At 45.8% G+C, this 21,508-nt stretch overlaps 1 protein-coding gene across 1 annotated transcript; it reads left to right on the forward strand.

Moving 5' to 3' along the window:
• The first annotated feature begins 765 nt into the window (after positions 1–765).
• EMP1 (epithelial membrane protein 1) lies at positions 766–21,257 on the forward strand. Its single transcript, XM_024193879.3, has 5 exons — positions 766–1,028; positions 13,411–13,546; positions 16,892–16,997; positions 17,121–17,261; positions 19,492–21,257. The coding sequence occupies exons 2-5, from the start codon at positions 13,469–13,471 to the stop codon at positions 19,650–19,652; spliced, it is 486 nt and encodes a 161-aa protein (XP_024049647.1). The 5' UTR covers positions 766–1,028; positions 13,411–13,468; the 3' UTR covers positions 19,653–21,257.
• The last annotated feature ends 251 nt before the right edge of the window (positions 21,258–21,508 follow it).

Genomic DNA, 21,508 nt, shown 5'->3' on the forward strand with positions numbered 1-21,508 from the left:
GTCTGTCACTGCTCCGCTCGGCAAATGCAGGCTTATTCCCTAAAGCAGAGGATCTCAAACTCTTTCCTAGTGGGGCCACATTTTTAACAGGAGAGCTTGTTATGGATGCCATCTCCTTGCCATTCACCATCACCCAGACCCCTCTCCTTCCCAGTCACAACTATCTAACAGCCCCAAGGCACCTCAGCCATGGGAAAGCATTCCTGTATTTTTGGATGTCTCTAAGTGTGATGAGTGTATTATCCTTTGAAAACAGTTCCTCACACTGTCTCCTCATTTCAGCTCTCCTTCCAGCCTGCTCTCACCTGGACACAAGGAGGCAAGCCATCCCCATCAGGCTCCACTGCTTCAGGGACTGCCGTTGGGGATCTCGGCTCCATAGTGTATTTCCAAAGGGATCACTCAGTCCCATTCTGCAGGAATGATCAATATCCCCTTTCCCTGCTCCCTTCAGCAAGTCCCCCTTTTCCTGAAGGTGGTAGAGAGGTGTGGTGCTCCGTGACTCACTCAGACATCACCACGCCCTACGCAGGGACATTTATTTGTTTGTTTGAGTGCATTGTATCTTTGACCACATTGGTAACTATAGATTTAAAAAAAAAAATGGTAACCAGAAGTCCGTTTTTGTAAACAGATGCTGTTTGGATGCCTTCTATTACTCATCTGGATTCGTGTCATTCCTTTTTCCAGGCTGTGGTCTCTGTACTGTGCTCTGAGTCAGACAGAACTCCACAAGAGATTTCTTTGAGTTGCTGGTTTCCTCCCAGTGACTCTTGACTTGCTGCCAAGGAAGCAGGGCGTAGCTTATTAATTTTTTTTTCTTTAAAGCTAGACTGATTAATAGAAACTCCTTTAAAACGCAGGGAAAAGACACCACCCCATTGCACATCCTGACACAGCAGCAGAGGAAACTTATAACTCCGGCAGGCAGGGCACTCCCTCCACTGCAGCTCTGTACATCAAGAAGACAGGACTAAGGCAAAGCAAGCTCCTTCTTCTAAAGGTGCCAGAACCAGCCCCACTACAGGGTAAGACCTCTTCACAAAATCCTCTGCAACTGCTTTCTCCATTCAGTATCTCCCATTCCTTTGATCTAATAGCTGTCTTTCCCTTTTCCCTCATTTCCATGGTTCTCTATATCTCCGAGTGCGACTCACTAATGGCAAACACTTATGCCTTTATATTTTGCTTTGAAAACCAGCCACACATAGGGCTCAGACACCAATAGAAGGCACTACAGAGTCTGACTGCAATTGCATGCTGCTTGCTAAGGTAACTCTATTCTTGCCTTGAGGGTGTGAGAGAGACACAGCAGAACTGTCTGTGCAGTGTGGAGTAAGGGAGATGCTTGACACATTTTTTTGTTGCAATGACACATTTGCAAGCTTTGGAGTTCGGCGCAGGTCTCTCTGAAATCAATCCTGCTAATTCAGATTTACACCAGCTCAACTCAGATCAGAATCTGGCCTTTGTTTTTTTCAGATGTCCCTCATGCTTTTGTGTGTGTGTCAAAGCTCTCCCATTTTATTAGTGGTTTGCAAGTCACTGGTTTAACAAAATAATTAAAACTTAAGTCTTTGATGGCAAAAGGGCTGGCACAACTCAAGTCAGAGCTGGGAGGGTCCTTCTCAGAATCCTAGCTAGCGAGACTGAAGCGGACCAGAAGTTCTAACCAAAGACATATGAACAATGCGATTGCATGTTACGCCTTCTTGGCAGCCAAATCCCAGGGGTTGGGAGTGATGAGAATAAGAGTAAGGCAGACGAGAGAAGTGTTGAAAGCAATAGGAGAGCTGCATGGAAAAAGTGGAGGGGATAAATGAGTGGAGTGGTGGGAGCCTATTGGTGGAAAGTAGAGCATTGCAGAAATTGGCAAATTTCTCACTCAACCCTCCTCCCACACTAAACGCCTTTCCCCAGCAATTCTCTCATTTCCCCTAAATATATTTCAAATCAGCACTGCTCCCATTTAATTCTCAGTCTGTCTGCAGATAGTAGGAGTTTAGCCTGTTGCTGTGCACTTTTGCAGCTATTGCCTTCCACCCAAGAGGCAGCTGCATTTCAGTGGTGGGTGAAGTGACCAAGACAGAGAGAGGCTATAGAACTCTTACCGATCCTTCTGGGTGAAAGGCACTTTTGGTAGTGAAAGCAGTTATTTGGTGTTGTTAATACTAAAAATACATTTGAGACGGTCTGGGGGAAGAAAACAATGACTGAGTGGCCTTTTGCTGGAAGGCACTGGTGAGACTGGCTTTGTTCAGGCGTGCCCTATTTCAACATCTCTGTAATGAGGAGAGAGTTCCTTTTTCTGAATACACACAGCGAAGGGCACGGGACGTGATGTGCCTGAGGAGATGGGGCCAAGTTCATCCCTGGGATAGCTCCACTGGCCCACTAGGCGTCCCCCACAGCAATCCGAGATGTTTGCCAAAAGGGTTTCAAATCTGCCAGACTTACCCTCCTCCTTCCACCCAAACTCTTTGCACAAATGCCTGGGAGGTGGGGGCGGGTAAGTACTGAGACTGCAAAGAGGTTTTTCCTGTGCTTAAACACAGATTATTTCCCTATAACATGACAATGCAGAGCAGCCCCGCTCAAAGACACACAATTACATGCTGCTGGAGTGATGGCTCCAAAATAATGTAGTAATGCCACTGCATGCTGTAGTGTCTTGGGGTCATTATTATTACTTCTACTACTGTAATGCCTAGAAACCTTAACCAACATTGGGGTCCCTGTGTGCTAAGTACTAGACACACCCAGTGCCTACCTCAAAGAGCTTGCAGTCTAAACAGACCAAGAGAGGCAGGAAAACAAAAGGGCTATTACTTGCCCATGGTCACAGGCAGAGCTAGGCCTAGAACCCAGGTCTCCTAAGTGCCAGCCTGGCTATGCACCCTTTGAACAACAGTGCTTCTGAGAGGAGACCATTTCAAGTGAGGGAGGAACAAACCCTGCTTGTTTTACTCATGCAGGTGATCCTGATGGAGGGAGTCACCTCAGCCTAGATTGTCCTGCAGGCATTTTGTGCAGTTTCTATATGACAGCGGCACATCAGGTGTGTCTGACTCGGGACCAGTCTGTACCTTTTGGTCATCCAATTTCAAAACTCATAAGGAGGGGGACTGAGTCCCTCCCATGGAAAAACCTGAGGGAAGTGGGCCAGGGATTGTGGGCCCCACAGAGAAGCCTCTGATTCTGGAGGAGTGGGGCACAGTGCCACAGGGGGAGCTGATACCACCTCTCTCCCTCTTTGGGCAGAGAGAGCTGTGCACTCAAGGCCCTCTCTGCTTGTATAGTGCCCGCAGGGTGCATCTTCGGGGCCTTCAACTTGTTCCATTCTTAAGCGATACAAGGGCGTGACAATAAAGTACTGTAGCCGTCTGATGGCTTGCAATGGAGCATGGGCTCTGTCTAGAGAGCTTGAAAACAGACCCAATGCCAGGAAATGAAATGTTGCGGATTGGCTGCTTTGGTATTTCGAGAGACGCCCCAAGGCAGGGATCTTGGGGGTATGCCTGGACAGCAGCTGGGAGGATGCTTCCCAGCACAGGTAGACGGATGAGCTCTGCTCAAGCTAGTGTGGTAAAAATCGCAGTGTGGCCGCAGCGGTAGCTTGGGCTAGCCAGGCGGGGGTCCGGCAGGATTGTACTCAGTGGGCTAGCTCGAGCTGCCACCTGTGCCGCTATGGCAACGCGGTTATTTTTAGCCTGCTGGCTCGAGCACAGCTAGTGCGTGTCTGTTTACTCATGCTGAGAAGCCGCCTCCAGCTGCCGTGTAGACATTCACTTGGCTAAACTGACCCAGTATAGGGGAATTCAGACCTAAAAGTGTCCTTAACTTTGTCCATAAGCCTGCTGCATGACTCCCAGGCAGCACGGCATGGCAGACAGCCAGAACCTTCCTCAATATGTGTTCCTGAATTTCCCCATATTGAAGGCAGGTGATCTCTGCACTAACACTGCCTCCCCTCCCTCTGCCAGAGGATTTCATAGTGCATGTCAGCTTGAGGCCATGTGTCAGACGTCCCTTGTACAATGGCATATTTCCAGTCCTGCCCTAAATTCCCTCTGCCTGTTGGACAGAAGCTGTCATCACACCGAGCACTGTACCTGGTGTGCAATGCGCTGAGGAACCAGAATGCGCATCCAAGTGGGTGTTTGCACTAAAATACCCGTGCTGGACCTCCTCCCGCAAGATTGGGCAGCACTAACACTTTCTCAACAGTAGACATGTTCACTTTAATGTTAGTGTCCCCTTCCATCTGAACAGTAGCAGAAGAAAGGGCAAGTCAGTGCTCAGAGAATTTCATTCCTACTTTCCCTCTTGCTTCTGTTCTCCGGCAAAAAGGAGGGATGAAGAGCTGAGATACTTTGTCTTCTCCTGCCCAAGTGGGGGGTTCACTTCCCATCCCAACATTTGAAGATGGAGTCCTAATTTTTCAAAGCTCTTTCCTGCAAGCCAAGTGCTCATAGAGACAAACAAGAGGGCGCTGAATGGGTTTGGGGGCTTCTTCTTCCAACATATCACCACCCTGCCTGCTCATGTGAAGTTCCCTGCGGGGCACAGAGCATTCCAGGACACCTATTTTCTCACAATGCTTGCTGCTCCGGGACTACCTTCTGAAGGAGCAGCTGGATGGGACTGGCAGGATTTCTATAAATCTTAGAGGGTTTTTTGAAAAGTGCCTCATAGAGTCATGATGTTTAAGGCCAGAAGGGAGCACTGGATTTAACATGACCCCCCTGTATACCACCTGCTCACTAAACCTAACAAACAAAATTAGACCAAAATATTACAGCCCACAAGAGACTAGACTATTATGTGCCACAGGCAGGGAATAGAAGGGACCCAGGTGCATCAATCCCCAAGGCCCCTGAAATGATTAAGTGAGATCTACTCAGATAGTCCTGGCAAGTGACCCACACCCACATGCCGCAGAGGAAGGCGAAAAATGCCACAGGTACCTGCCAATCTGACTTGGGGAAAAATCCCTTCCCAGCCCTACATGTGGCAATCAGTTATACCCTGAGAGAAAGAATGCTTGGTGCCACCTCAGAGCCCTGGACCACCCTGTCCAATGTTCCATCTCCAGCCTGGGCCATCCCTGATGCTTGAGAGGAAGGAGGCAAAAAAAAAACCAAAACCCCAAATCCCAAATCCTCCCAGAATACACTGAGGGCGGGGGTAGGAAAATCCCTTCCTGACCACTGCTGGAGACCGGCTGAAACCCTGGAGCGTGAGCTTTAGAAACATAAGACAAACTCAGCTGCTATAGCAGCCAACATGCAAAACGCTAACCTCCATGATGCACTTGAAAAATCCTCCCCAAAGCTGCAGCCTCATCCACCAGCCCTTCTTGAACAGGTTGCAGCATCACAGTGGAGCAGAGGGCATTCTGGGAGCGGCTTTCCCACTAATGCCAAGTGTGGCCTGCTCTCTTTTGTTTCATTTTCATGGTAGAGAAGGCCTTAAGACCAGGCGTAGAGGATTCAATCTCCTCTGCTTCCCACCCGTCCCGCTCCAAACCAATCCCCCCTTGAAGGAGGGATCCTGCTCGTCAAGCTGAAATTTGGGGTATAGGATTTACCCACCAAATAGGAAACACAGTGTCTGCAGCAGGGGAGGTAAGAGTCCTGCAGTGAGAGTCTAATAACTCAGTCGAAGGGCGTGAACCATGACATTCCTGGGCTACATGCAAAATCAATGGGCCATGCTTGCTGAAACACGTTGCTTCGTTTTGCCGCCAAATCAATCGGGAGCAGGGCCGGTGGAAGAATGTTTCGCGCCCTAGGCGAAACTTCCACCTTGCGCCCCCCTGCGTCCCCGAGCCCCCGCCCTGAGGCCCCCCCTGCAGCAGCTCCCCCCCTCCGCCCTGAGGTGCCCCCCCTGTGGCAGCTCCTCACCCCCCACCCTGAGGTATTCCCCCCGCCCCAGCTCACTCCTGCCCCGCCTCCTCCCCAAGCCACGGTTATAGCTCCTGAGAGGCCATCCTGGTGATTATTTTGGTGCTGTGTGGACACATCTTCTGCTTAGAGGGTGCACAAGGCAAGTGCCTTTCCTTCCCCACATTGCTCGCTCAGGCCAAAGTCTGCTTGGGCATTATTAACTTTGGAGTCCAACGTCCAAGCACTTGTCATTGCTGAGTAACGTCTGAGCTGTGTCCCTCTTAAGGGCTAGACTACGCCTTGTGGAAGGGCGAGCCAGCAATCAGGACAAGGGGACTGAAGCACAGAACACTCCCGGGTGAGGGATAAAACAACGCAAGCACAGCAAGGGTTTGCTAAGGTGTGGCCGCCCTCTTTGGAAATCACACGCATTGCTGAAGTAAGCCATTTTACTGCTAGGATTTTGCACCAAACACCCAGGAGCAGAGCATTTGCCATCCCTCATCAGATGTCAGGAATTCTTTCCTGACCCTTGTGGAAATCAATTTATACCCTGTGACAGGAGATCTAATTACCCTGGTGATAAAGAACGTGCATGTTATTATTGTTTGTAACTCGCAGCCCTCTTACTGTCAAATAGGATTTATGACCTCTTGCAGCAGTGAAGAGCCCAGGCTAAGTACACTCTGCATAAAGAAGTAATGCCCTTTAATTTGTTCTAAACTAGATAGCCATTCATTTCACCATGTCCCCCTTAATCTCATATTATGGGATGACATTAAAAAAAAAGAGAGCTAAAGAATATATTCACAAATATATTCCCTACTACATTAGCTTTCTTTCTTTCTTTCTTTCTTTCTTTCTTTCTTTCTTTCTTTCAAGAGGAACAACAACTGGAGGGAAAGGCACAGCAGCAGGGTGCCTAGTTAACCATCCCCCTTCAGTTAAAGGCTACATGGAGACAGAATAGTGTTCAGGCAGATTTCACGCTCAGGCTTTTGATAGCAGCGTACTGTATTATAACTTTAAAGGACAGTTTATTGGGATCATGATAGAGTCATAGACTTTAAGGTCAGAAGGGACCAATATGATCATCTAGTCTGACCTCCTGCACAATGCAGGCTGCAGAATCTCACCCACCCACTCCCGCAACAAACCCCTAACCTATGTCTGAGCCATTGAAGTCCTCAAATCATGGTTTAAAGACTTCAAGGTGCAGAGAATCCTCCAGCAAGTGAACCATGCCCCACGCTACTGAGGAAGGCGAAAAAAACCCAGGGCCTCTGCCAATCTGCCCTGGAGAAAAATTCTTTCCTGACCCCAAATATGGTGATCAGCTAAACCCTGAGCATGTGGGCAAGACTCACCAGCCAGACACCCAGGAAAGAATTCTCTGTAGTAACTCAGATCCCATCCCATCTAACATCCCATCACAGACCATTGATCGTAAACCATTTTCTACAATATGTGCACTAACACACACACACACACACACAACCCACACACACACCCCCAGCCAAACTCAGATGCACTCAAACTGATAAATATGTGCACACAAAAATAAAACAAACACATGTAGGTAAGCTCACAGACATACCCACAGAGAAGATACACACACATGCAAACACAAGCAGACTCACAGAGACACATGCACAGAAATAAATATGCATACACACACACACACACACAGACAAATCACACACGCATACCCACAACCTCCAGCCCATCGACCAGACACGTCTAAGCATGCTCTTTTCTCTCCCTGTTCCTTTTCATTATTTCACTGCGCGTTCCAGGCCCTCCCAAACATTTTACACATTTAATTAACCAGTTTTAGGAATAGAAATCCTGAGACTCTTAACGTGGCAAGGTGCGTATGCTCCCTCCCTCACTTCCCGAGCTCCCTCAAAGTACCAGCATGGAGCATATTATTATTACTAATCACTAAGCCACTGAAACATTTCTGTGGCTCCCATTAACTCTAGTTTCCCCTTACCCCCTCCCTGGTCTCTCTGCTTCCCTTTTTAGGCACTCAGCCCCTCCCTTTCTCCGTACAGTATTTTCCTCCAGCGGTGGCTGTTGGCAGCTTGTTAGACCTCAGGCAGCTCTCTCTTCCCCTCCCTCCTACCAAGAGAGCTTCGGTGTTTCTGTTGAGGTTGTCACATGAGTTGGCGCTCCAGGGCTTTTCTTCCTGAGAAAATGCCAATTTCTCAGCGCTTGCCTTCAGTACTGCGAGATTCACCCACTCTCAAATGAATCATAGACATCACAGAGGGAAAACCCTGTCAGATCATCTTTTCCAATCCTCCTAGTGCAGGACTGTTCCCTAGAGTCGTTCTCTGGGGCTTTGTCCAGTCCAGTTATAAGTGACTCAAGCGATGAGTCTTCCACCACTTCCCTCGTGAGACTATTCCACAGCATAACAGACCTCACTCACTACTAGAAAATGTTTCCTGATCCCCGGCCAAAACATTCTGTTTGCTCAATTTCAGCCCATTACTCTCACTTATAGCCCCTTGGGCCACCCTGTGCAATTCCTCTCTTTCCTTTATGTTTACACCCATTAGACACTTGGAGGTGGTTGGCATATCCCCACTAGTTATTGTAAAGCCAAGCTGTGCACCTAGTAAGGCCTTTTAATCACACCCCTTAAACCAAAGACTCCAAAAGCACATGTACACACGCACAGACTCCCAAGAGAATAGATCTCTCCGCAGGGAGAGCTGCCAAATCACCCACATCTTTATAAAAGGCACCTGCTTTGCAAACTGAGTCAGGCAGGTGAATCAAGAGCAGACTCTCAAGGCTTTGTACCATGCTACCTGCACATAATGACACATAAACCTTGTGTCAACAGGGCCTCTGGCCTCACTAAGGTCTGAAACAAGAAGCAGACCATAGGGAAACATGGACCATTGATGATGTTTCGCCTTTGTAATCGGTAGGGCCACCAACTCTCTGGTATTGGTTCTGTGGGAAAAATAATAATGTCACAATGGCAGAATGATCTTTGCATTTTTGTATCATGACAATTGAGTCCATCCATTGTGAGACAGCAGGCTTGCATCACAGGGCCTGACAAAACTGCGATGGCCCTGGGGTGCTCAGATATTGTATCTACCGGAGGCAAGCCTGTGGGACAGTTCTACGAATTTGTGATAGGTGACGCATTGTCCTGAGCCACCTGATCGTGGTGATACCATAAGTAGCATTGCCCTGGTGATTTGCTGGTGCCAGAGCAATAAGTTTGTACCAGCTGTAGGGTGGCACATCCAGTATTTTTCTCTTCTGCTGTATACTCTCTGCCTTCATTACCAAATGATCCTGGCCATGATTAGGGCCATCGGCTCTGTTATCTGTCCTGCTGGTCTGCACTAATTCTAAGGTGGCAACTAGCACTGGTTGAAAATTTTCCATCCAAACTATTTTGCCAGAAAGTTGGGTTTGAACTAAATGATTTTTCCCCCTGAAAAGTGTATGCTCTCTGCAGATGACTTTTTGGGTTTTTTGGTAAAGAAATCGGATATGGTGGTCTTCCTGCCGTCAACTGTAGTGTAGCAGTTGTGCTATGAACCAACCACTGTGTCCTCCCCAGAAGAAGCTGCATTGCAGCAGTTGGTGAAGGGGTCCCCGTATGGACACTGTTTGTAAAAGCAATTTAGGATCCTTCATGATGACAAGTGCTATAGGAATGTAAGCTGTTGTTATTCATTATTAACACTCCTGTGCACTGATAGCATTCTCTCAGCCATGATCTCAGGGGGAATGGGGGAAGAGGGGGGAGAATCTCAAGCTACCATCACCAGTACTAAGTCTCTCTTCCATCTCAAGCCATCCAAGGTGAATACCAGGCATATGAGCTCATGTCCTCTCCTCCCCTCAAGTCTGGCATCTTTCAGTAACTGTTCTACCCACTCACCTTGGCCCAGGGACTGATTTCCCATCATAAATGTCCGCAGGGGGCTGCCGCAGGGCTTACTGAGCATTCCACGGGCCCTGGTTCCTGGACATGACACCTCCCTGGCTTGTGAGATGCAGCCCTGGAAAGGACAGGCTACACCGAGCAATTGCAGGGTTAAGTAATTGCAGGTTTGAATTCTTTGGGGTGAGCCAATGGAAAAACTGGCAACTCCAGGATGGTTGGGACTGAATCACAGTCCAATAAAAACCTGATAAACTCCAATTCCAGCTGCAACTAGATTGAGGAAAGGAGGAGAAAGGATATGCACCCGGCATGTGCTGCTGTTCTAGCAATGTGACCCCACCCAGCTAATGAGAACACATGCCTCACTCCTGCAGAACAAGGCACTTTCTATTGTGCCTTAATGAGAAGAAAAGCACATGCCCAGTCAGAAATGGAAAAGACCTATTATCTTGCTCTCCCCTAATCCCTGAGCATACATGGGATTATTATCTACTGTGTATTCAATGGGCAAAAGGGACAATGAACGAAGCAGGTGGTCATGCTTTTACTCAGAAAGACTCAAAGCTATGAATCGACATCCCCTGAGGAGCTCACGTTAGGTAGCATGTATAGTGAGAGTGGCCACGGGAGTTAGTAATGCCAAAAGTGACCTAACTAGGACCGATCGTGAGCAGCAAGCTAGATGTGAGTAGAACAGATCAGAAAAAGAAAATTCACAGCAAACAAAACACAAAAATTCCAACATCAATTTATGTTTGGTTGTTTTATTAGTGGTGGTTTTTGGGGGATTGGTTTGGTTTGGTTGGTTGTTGTTTTTTTAAATTTTTGGGTGGAACATTTTTATAACAGAAAGGTACATTTCAGTTATTTTCGATTTTTGTAAATAAAGAAACATTTAAAAATGAATGTTCTGGTCAGCTTGGTCAGGTGAGGATTTTTAAAAATAATTTCTATTTTTTTAAAATGTCCTTTAACAATTATACATTTAAAAAACATTTCCCCCGGAAATATTTTGATTTGTTAAAATGGCATTTTCCAATGCCAAATGTTTTCTGTTTGAAAAAAATGTGAGGACCTCTAGTGATGAGCTTCCTATGTGATATGGTGGTAAAGAAAGCCAATGTGGTTTGGGTGACCGTACACAGAGACCTCATCTCAGGGAGCAGGGAAGCTATGATTTCTCACAGCCTATACGCGCTGTTGAGTCCATGTTCTCTTTAATCAATTCAGTTTCAGAACCACAGCACAGGGCATTCATATGACAGATTATTAAAGGTGCTGGAGGAATCCACTTAGAGCCTAGTTTACAGAAGTGCTGAGCAGCACACCAGCTAGGGTGACCAGACAGCAAGTGTGAAAAATCGGGACGGGGGTGGGGGGTAATAGGAGCCTATATAAGAAAAAGCCCCAAATATCGGGACTGTCCCTATAAAATCGGGACATCTGGTCACCCTAACACCAGCCAGAGCAGTCAGTGAGAGGTGTGAGTGCTCCCCACCTCTGAAAATCCGGAAGTCTAAGGAGTTTTCTAGGGTAATCCGAGGGATAAAAGCAAGCCATGGCAAAGAGAGACAGAATATCAGGACCAATTTTCTACTAGTCAGATCTGTTAGGCCGTGGAAGAACTTCCCAAGAGAAGCGGTGGAAGCCCCATTGGTGAGACCTTGAAACTGGACAGGACAAAGCACAGATATTTACAGTGAAGAATAATCTTGCATGGCACAGAGGTCACTTCTTTCTCCAATTTCTGTAATTCCGGGAATTCCTGTGGGTTATTAGCTAATGCCGGTTTTGGACAAATGGTAAGCAAGTGGGAAAGCTTGGCAGCCCCATGAGGTGTGGGAAAATAGTATCTGGACTGTGATGAGACAACCTAGTAATCTTTCAAAGCAGCTCTGACACACACAAGGCTTCAATTAGGCAAAAGGGAAGGAGTGGGGAAGGTGGAGTAAATGAGTAACATATGCCATTTGGGTGACTCTACAAAGCCTTTCTGTATGACAGACGTTATTACAAATGGCAACTGCAGTATTATATTGCATTGTCACTGCTCCTCATCCAGAAAGCTACAGCTGGATTCCTTGCGTGACTCATCTGGCCCAGAATAACTGCAAATATAAAGCAGGTGTTTGACACTGCTCTCACCTAGCAACAAGAGGGAGGGCAGGAAATTAACTTAGCCCCTTTATTTACCCACACACACACATTTTCAGGAGCAGTCTTCTCTTGGCCAGAGAAGATAAGACTAAAGGACCCAACAAGTCTTTGCTGTCTCTAATTTCTGTGACTCTAAGTACAAAATACTGATAAGAGTCCTGTCAGTAGGTGAGATTTGAAATCCTAATGCTTTCCACTTGCCACTTTTGTGCAGGGGGAGTGAATCTGTTCTCAAAATCAGACCTCTGCTCCTTAGATTTCATCATTTCAGAAAAGAAAACAGTAGCCTTGGTTAAATGACACCATCAGACCCCGCCAATGCTAGTCCCTAAAATCTTGCTTCTTTTCAAATCAGATATTCATCAGTGACAAGAAATACCACAAGAAGTCCTGCTGCACGTAGAGGAATAATGCAAAGGAATCAGATACATTACATGTGTAGGGTGTCTTAATGCAGTAATATATTAAGCAGATTTCCTTGAATTTAAAAGGAAATCAAGAGTAGCCCTCACTACAGACCAATGCTTGGGATTTTTTTTATGGAAAGTGCAACAATTTCCATTTTAGGAATAAAGGATCTGAGCAAAGCATTGACTCCAGTTCTTCTTCTTAGCGTATGTGTAACGTGCCTCAGATAGCACGTGACCAGGATTCATCATTGAATTTGGTCCGCTGGTTGGATTATTAGCTTCCCCGGCCTGGGCTGGGTACTCACAGGGAATTATCCATGCCCCGCAATGACTCCAGTTATCCCATCTTCCACCATACCAGATCCGACCATAGAGCCACTAAGTACAGTAGTCTATTTTCGCCCCCTCTAGAACAGCCCAGTGGTTCATCTATGCTGGTATTCTTTCTTAACAAAACGGCTCAGACCACCAGCCTGCATAGTCCTGTAGTCCACTCCAACAGCGCCCAATACCTGATGTGTCAGAGGAAGACAAATCTCCACCCCAACCGACTCATGATACACCAGACCAACTGGATAACACTGTATTGTTGGGTGGGGGGATGAGGAAAAGGAAATCCTTCCTGACGTCCATGGCCCCAGTGGGCAAGTAGCTCAATTTCCTGGCATGTGGGACTCAAGTATATCACTTCACCCTGCACAGCACCAAACCTTATTAATGGTCAGACATATAGTCAGCCTATTTTTAAAATCTACCCACAGTATCTTCAAAACCCTGCTGTGCATTTCCTGGAAGACTGGCTACAGTGGCTACAGCTCCTCTCTAACTACTCTGAGTGATTTGCTGGGGAGTTGGGGGAGGGGGGTTTACTAGTATTTTAAGATATTTTTTCAGCGCTAGGCCAATGTTTCTGGGGTGGGTTTAGAACAAACCTGGTTACTTTCTTGCATGTAAATACTGGTTTATTGTAACGAAGTTCTTGGTTCCAGCACCCACCTTTATTTTCTTCTCCAATACTTTTTTCCCTCAGAATCATCCGCATTTGAGACCTTCCCCCCCACCACACACACACAGACTAAGAAGCCAAGATGTTGGTGCTACTGGCTGGTATTTTTGTGGTCCACATTGCCACCGTGGTCATGCTGTTTGTATCCACCATTGCCAACGTAAGTAATTCTGCTTCTGAACAAGTCGGTGTTGTTGTAGCCACGTCAGTCTCTGTGTAAGCTCACCCACTTTGTCTCTCTGAACAAGACAAGCAGCAGATGTTGAACGCTCAACCCTTCCATGGTTATAACCCCACATCCCATTGAAAGGTTCCGCTGTAGGGTTGCCAGTCTATAGAGTTAGGGAGTAGGGCACCCTCTTTCAGTAAATAATAATGTGCAAAGGAGCTGTTCAGAAAACATAAGGAGCCTGATTCACTGCTCTGTTACTCCAATTTTATGCTGGGGTAACCCCCTTGAAATAAATGGATCTCTGAAAAAAATCAAGCCACTTTAATTTAAATGCCACCCTGAGAACAGAAAAGTTCCTAGTCCTGAACTCAAACAAACAGAGGCAGCCTCAAGGTGATGTTTCCACTCCCATAACTTTATAGTAGGAACCACCCATACACGCCCCATTCAAGAACTAGTTGAGCAAGTGAGATTAATGGAGGATAGTTTTGAGCTGAAATTTATCAGCCCATCTGCCAGACAGTCTCTTGTATAATTATACGGTGGATGCTTGTCTGTTTCTGGAACTAAAAAGTGTTCTCATGAGCTGTTTGGGCAAAACTAACAGTTATTGGTAGCGTTCATTATCATCTATATGATAAAATACTACACACAACACATATAAGGACTGGTCCCTGTCCAAACCAAAAGCACTTTGTAGTAGCTGAAATATGCAGCAGATCTATCAACATACTATAAAATTGCAACACCCGATAAGCTCCCACCCCAAATGGAGAAAATGGACTAGTCCAGTTCATTGCCCATTCCATGACACAAGATGGCATCTCATTTAAAAGAAAAAACAAACAGCATTTGGATAATATGTTATCTGATTGGCTGAACCAGTTTTAGATTCTTCCGGACTCATTAGTGCCACCCACGTTCAAGGAATAGGTATAGTAAGTTGGTCAAATTCTGCCCTCAGATATCTTCATGCAATGTCACTGAAGTCAGCGGGGCTGTGTGAATATCACAGAGGGCATGTTTTCTCACATGCACACAGATCATTGATCTCTTGTGACATTAAAATCATAGGTCAAAATTAAGAGATTATTGCAAACCTAGGAGAAAAGATTTGTTATATAACACATGCAATTCATCTTCTACCAGGCTAGGAGGAGTTGGCTGCGGAAGGTTCATACACTGAAAATTCCCCAGATTCCACAGAGCATGTGATCCAAGAGCACATACATACAACACAAAAAGGCCAAGTGTTGCTGGGGACTCATGACTGTAAATTGTTGGGCCAATGGCCAAGTAACTCACAGCAGTGTGAATACCAAAAGATTTGCAGGGGAGAGTTTCTTGAGCTGGAAAGAGCTGATAAAAGTCCCACTTGGTGTCAAGATGCTGCTGTCTAAGTATTTATTCCCAACAACATGCTCTTGCTCACTAAGTCAAAAAGGAAAACCAAGAATTCTTATCAGAGAGAAGATAAAAGGCTTGTTAAGGAACAAATGCTGTCACATCAGTGCAGACCAGTGGTGCATTATGTCCCGTATCCTGCCATACCAGCGGAAACCAATTCTTCATCTAGCCAAGCAACCTACTGGGAAAGCCTAGTGCTCCATCTTGTCGGGTATACTGTCTCCAATACTGACACCTTCATTGTTCAAAAGAAAGCACAAACTCCATATTGGAACTCAAGTGCGCAATCTTGTGCCACACGCGGAAATTTCTTCCTGATACTGCCAGCTAAAGAGCTTAGACCCTGAAGGAAGCATATGCCCCCCTCCCTTAGGAATTGTATCCTATCCAGTTCCACTGCAGATTGTTATTTATATAGCGTTAGCATCTAGAGGCCTCAGCTAGGTTGGGGCCTTGCTGTGCTAGGCACTGTACAGACATATAGTAAAATGACAGTCCCTGCCTCAAAGAGCTTATAAAGACGGATGCTATTTTTAGTTAGACAAATGGTCTTGCTTGTATACTATACTACAGAATGACCCCCCTTCCCCAGTCCTCTTTGCAGCAGAAGGAAGGCAAAGGGGCAGACCACCATTTTTATAGCAGCCAGCCCAGCTCCATTTTAAACTTCACAGCCAAATACACACAAAGAACTCTCCTGTCTTTCAGAGACTTCACCTGCACAGGCAGCAACGCAATCATTTATATGTAACACAGAGCTATTCCTGTGCCTTAGTTTATGCTGCCCCCTCGTGGCAGCCTCTGTCTGAAAATTATTCAAAAGCCTCCAAATCATATTTAAGCAGCTGCCTTGAAACCCGACAACAAGAGGGAAGAAACAGGGCTAAAATGCTCAAGAAACCCCAGTGAACTCTCAGTTTATCCTGCACTCTGGTGGTCTAGAGAAGTCTGGCACAGCAGACCTAGACGGGAATAGACCGCCCCGCCTACTAGATTTTTGACACAAAGAACTACAGCCAAAAGAGGGGCTAGAATCGCTAATGAGAGGATATTGCACACATTTTAAAAATTGTGCAAACATGTATTCAGAGTCTAGAGCCCCCCAAAGGAGGCCACCATAACAATGATAAACTCAAAGCTTCAGCTTTACTGTGACATTCCTGCCACATCAAGGCTTCCAGCCAATTGCCACCTTCAGTCGAGGAGTGTCCACCCATTCTGATTCACATAGGACACCTCCATTGTGTGCACGCCCCATTTGCAGGACACTGAAACTGCTCCCAAATGCCGTCAAAGCCAACACAGCAGCAGCGTATCTAAACACCCACAGTGCAGATGACCAACTAGAAAAGGCTGTGCACAAAAGGGGTAAAAAGAGTCCTTGTTTGTCCTCTGCCGACAATCTTTTTGTACCCCCAAAGCATATGTGTTTTACTCTTATCTTAGCTGCCTTAGCTAAAAATACTGACCAGTGTCTATGCAATTATCCAGTCCTTTTCAAAATTCATCCAATATTCACCCAGTGACCTCGTGTGACTGTGAGTTCCACCGGTTAAGTATTTCAATTTTCTATTTGTTCTAAGTGTACTGCCCTTTAATGTAATTGAGTGGCCCCTTATTGTCACATTACAGGGCAGGACAAAAAGGAACCTAAGAGCAATTTTCACTATATTTTTGTAATTGAGTTCCCCACCACCCACCGACTCTTCTTCTATCTAGACTAAACATCTCAAGGCTTTCAAATCTCTTATCCCAGACAACTTTAGCTCTTCATGAGTTCTATGCACACCAGGAAGGTTTTGTCTCTACACAAGCTTCCAGCAGTCATTGTCCCTCTTAGGCCCAGATCAGGTGATAGGCTGGAGTAATCATTGTCAGAATGGTCAAGAGCAACAGCATTGACACGACTGTTTTGTTCCATTTCAGGTCTGGATGGCAGGTACCTCTTCCCAGGGAACAAACTCAACAGGACTCTGGCTAAACTGCGATGCTGGGAAATGCCATCAGATTGCATTCGCTGAAGGGGATATGTGTAAGAGACATTTTCTTTAGGTCTTGATACGACCTGTATAGTTTGAAGGCCTACAGTACATTGTGATACTGATAGTATCTTAACATACACTCTCTCTCTCCCCTCCCGCCTCTGTATTGCCAGCTTCCCTCAAGGCAGTGCAAGCCTTCATGATCCTGGCTATCATCTTCTCCTTCGTCTCATTGGTCATGTTCGTGGTGCAGCTCTTCACCATGGAGAAAGGGAAACGCTTCTATATCACTGGAGCCATCATGCTGATTTGCTGTAAGTCCAGTCTCTCTGCATCAGGTTGCTAAAAGGATTAAACATGTGTGTGCGCGCGCGCATGTAACACACATCCCTTTCCCTCCCCCTCCCCTACGTGGCAACTGGTGGAACCACCAGTCAAGTAACCTTGGAGGCCAGGCGAGCTGTGAGCTGCAGCCCGCGGGGAGAGGCAGGAGCAATAGCTGGGCCCTGCAGGGAGGAGGCGCTGCTTTCCAGAAGGGGAGACTGAGGGTAAGGGGGAGGCCTGCCCGGGGTTGGCCATGACTCAAGCTGTTTGAAGTCATCTGAACCTTTAAATTTTGCCTCCCCACTATCAAGGTATACAGTTTTTTTTGGGTGGGGGGTGACCCCCCCCATACCTTCCCCAAAGTTGGCCCATGCTTATAGAGCTGGCTGAAAAGTGTCCATCAAAACTTTTTCAACAAAAAATGGCTGTTTCCTATAAGGAATTTTTTGTTGAATATTTTCATTTGAAGTTTTCCAGTTTTATGCTGAAAAACTGAAAATCAAAACATTTTTAGTAAAAAAAAAATTCAGTTTTCAAAAAACTGATTTTGGGGGTTGAGGGATGAGGGAAGGAACCAAAACATTTTTTGTTTTTCATTAAAAAAAAAAGCAAGAAAATTTCCATTAATATTTTTGAAAAAAAAAATCAAAATGATTAAATTTCTTTTGGAAATACTTACCATTTTCAATCTAGCTCTTACACACACACACACACACAAAATTAGTGCAACCATCCCCACTGCTGCACCAGTGGAATTCCATTGGAATGAATGGAAGATGCAAGTGTATACCTGCTGGAATGGTTTTGTCCATTGTCTGTAAACTGCTTTGGTATCCCTCCCTCTGGATTCAATGGGCCCTATCAAAATGTCTGAAGGTTTTATCATTGACTCCACCATGGGATAGGTTGTTCTCCACAGCATAAACCAAACAATCCTAGAGCGTCTTGCTCCACCACACAGTGGCTCTGATGTAAAATTCAAAATGGCTGTTTCAGGAAAGCAGTCACTGCTTTGGTTATTCACAATGCATGGTCTGGAACACAACAGAGTCTTTCCAAGAAAGAACAGGGATCGCCAATAATGTTTTCAAACTGTCAACACCATCAGGCAGTGAGAGGAGAAATCCTCTTGTCCTGCTCCACCCATCCCTAATTACTATTGCCTTTTTGAGAAGGAGGGCATCAGGCGTTTACCTAAAGGTTAGATGTATCCAGAGGCAATTTAATTCTCCACTTCAGATTACAGTTTGGTTTATTGCTCCAGGCAGTTATCCATACCAGCCCCCACCTACCGTGTGTGAATCATAAACAGAAGGTGATCTCACCCAAAGCCCATTAAAGTAATGGGAGATTCTGACTTCATCGGCTTTGGATCAGACTCTGACTATATGAAAGAGAGAGAGTACAAGTCAAATATAATAGCTTTTAATCCTCCAGAGCTCCCCACTGGTTACGAATAGATTCCCAATATAAGCGCTGCTATTGTGGTCCAAGGGTCGATACAGATCACAGTCCTCAATTGGAAGTTCTTATTGGAGGGGAGGAATGGGGAAAGGAAATGTGTTTGGAGGAAGCAGGTTGTTTGACTTGTTATTGGTTTTACACCTGAGAGTGACGAGAACAGTCAGTAGATAAAGGATCACTGTCAAGATTGGCAAGCCCGAAAATGTCATTCACTTTCCCCCCCTCGATCTGTTTTCAGTGTGTGCATTATGTTTATGTGGTTTTGTAATTAAAAAAAATAAAAAACGAAAAGCCTGTGCCAGTAGCCCCAGTACTCATGAAAAACCCTACAATAGCAAACCCCGGTGTTAATGTAAGAGCACACAACAAACAAGTGTGTGCAGCCCCACCTGCAAGTGATCTGCCCAAATGCACACTAGCGTGTACAGCTTCAGCACTCGTAAGGAAGCTGAGACTAACACACCAGAATCTAAATTTGTGTACCATTCCCAACAACTCTGGAATCTGAGTAGCTCCGGTATGCAACCTTGGCCTATCTCCTTCCAGTAACAAACCAGGATGTACTGACCTGGTGCTCACAAGAAACCCTGTGATAAAAAATTAGCATACAGTGCTCATGAGAGCCCTACAACAGTAAATGGGCCATCATCTTCATAGGGCACACGCCACAATATCACTGCAGTACCTGAGATATCCTGCAAAGATTCAGGTTTTCAAATATCTTTCAATTCTTTCTTCCCTCCCCTCCTCCTGCAGGGCTGTTCATTTTGATTGCAGTCTCCATCTACACAGCCCGATTCCCACACTACTTCACAGCGCCTAAAGACCACCATGGCTACTCCTTCATATTGGCCTGGATCTGCTTTTGCTTCAGCTTCATCATTGGCATCCTCTACCTTGTCCTTAGAAAGAAATAAAGGCTGGCAGGAGTAAAAGGGGCAGGGGGAGGGTTAGAAATTGGGGATGGGGAGGATGAGGAATCATTCAGCTGGAAGAACTGTTTGGCCAATAACACCAAAAAACACCCACCACAAATGAATCCACCAAAGAGAGAGACACAGCTCCTCCAATCCAGCCAGCACCTCCTTGATCCTTGGGCCCTGAAGTTACAAACGAACTGCCTTGTCCCCTGAATTCTGCTCTCCTTCCTCGCAAAGTCAGGCTGTGCCTTAAGGAACCACCAGACTCCACATCACCGACTCGGCGGCACCTCAAGGAAATGAGCGCTGCATCTTACTTCCCCCCCTCTCTCCTCCCTATTTCTCTTTAGCCTGCATTGTGGGTGCGGGAGTGAGGGGTAAGACTTTTTGCCCCGGAGAATAATGGGACAGGCCTTTTGTTACATTTTTAGAAGGGTTAAAGACATTATATCTGGAAACAGCCCAAGTAGACTAAATTCAAGTTTTTAAAAATATCATAACAGCAAATTCATTGCCATCCTGTTTCCTACTTAAGAAAGAGACTAATTCCCATGAATAAATCGGGGAGAGAGGTGGAGGGAGAGTGGGAAGCATATAAGAATGGAGGGGAGGAGCCAGGGAAGGAAGGAGGCAGGCAATGAGCCTAGTAACGGAGGATGCAGTTATAACTCAGTGGTGCACACCCCAGAGAGTCATCTGGAGGTGTTTCTCCACTATAGTTGGCTGTGTATCTCTCAGGAAGTCCCTATGAAGCTATAAACAGGCAGATTTGTGATGCATGTGCTCTATAAGCCATGGGACTGAAGGGCCTTTCCAATCTGACCGCTGAGGCAGCCTGCTTAGGCTCGTGGGAGCTCACTGTTGAAACACTGAATTAGGTTTTTATAACTACCTGTAGGTAACAGATATTTTCCGCTCATTGTAGCACAGGATGGGGCATTAATCACTGACCCCACAGTGACATTGTCAGTCACCTCAAACTAAAAAGACATTTGATGGCAGAAGAAATGAGGCCTAGTAGTTAGAGCAGAAAAATCTGAGAGTTAGGAATCCAGCATTCTGTTCCCAACTCTGTCACTTAACCTATTTGTGCCTATGTTCTTCCATTTGTAAAATGATGTTCATTATACCTACCTCCCAGGGGTGCTGAGAGGCTTTGTTAATTAATGCCTATACAAGAAAAATCCCACACGAAAGGCTGTATGGAAAAAAATAGCGTTGTCGTGTCATAATTGCAGGAATAGAGTTACTGTCTGCATCAGGGTATCCAATCCAAACAGTTCTGTCCCTTTGAAAAGCTTAAATAGTAAGTGGAGATTGTTAGTGGCAAGAGGTCAGGACTCACTGTGGTTATGCCCACAAACTAAAGATAGGTGGCAACAAAAAATTGATGGGTGCAGGGGTAGCATGAACAGTATTGTCTCTCACACTTTTTCTGTTACATTCTCTTTCCATATAGACTTTGTTAATTCGGTGGACATATTCTAGTACTGTACTTTGCTGTTTCTTTGACAGAGTGTTTATTTCTATACAGTCATTGTAAATATTTTGATACAAATGTTTCTAGCTTTAGGGATATAAAATACAATTTAATTCCATTTATTTTACACATTTTTGCTTTTTTAACAAAGAAGTATTTGAGACTGTGATGGAAGGTCTTGCTCTTCCCGCCAAACCAAAGCTCACTCTGCTATGATGCTGCATTACTACTACATGGTTGCTGGTGCAGATGATAGGATTTCCCTTTGGGTGTGAGCCAGGCTATTGTGTCAGGGTCTCTGCAACTCAGGCAAATGCTGTTGCACTTGGCTATGCTTGGTTCCCATTTTCAAGCTTTCTTCACAACCATGAGA

This window comes from Terrapene carolina, unplaced genomic scaffold (genome assembly GCF_002925995.2).
Source record: "Terrapene carolina triunguis isolate 2854851 unplaced genomic scaffold, T_m_triunguis-2.0 Scaffold68, whole genome shotgun sequence".
Lineage (NCBI taxonomy): Eukaryota > Metazoa > Chordata > Testudines > Emydidae > Terrapene > Terrapene triunguis.

Excerpts from the sequence above, each read along its gene's own strand:
- EMP1 (XM_024193879.3), top strand. The coding sequence starts at position 13,469 with ATGTTGGTGCTACTGGCTGGTATTTTTGTGGTCCACATTGCCACCGTG. Across the intron at positions 16,998-17,120 it reads ATTCGCTGAAGGGGATATGT|CTTCCCTCAAGGCAGTGCAA; the intron begins GTAAGAGACATT and ends CTGTATTGCCAG. Across the intron at positions 17,262-19,491 it reads AGCCATCATGCTGATTTGCT|GGCTGTTCATTTTGATTGCA; the intron begins GTAAGTCCAGTC and ends CTCCTCCTGCAG.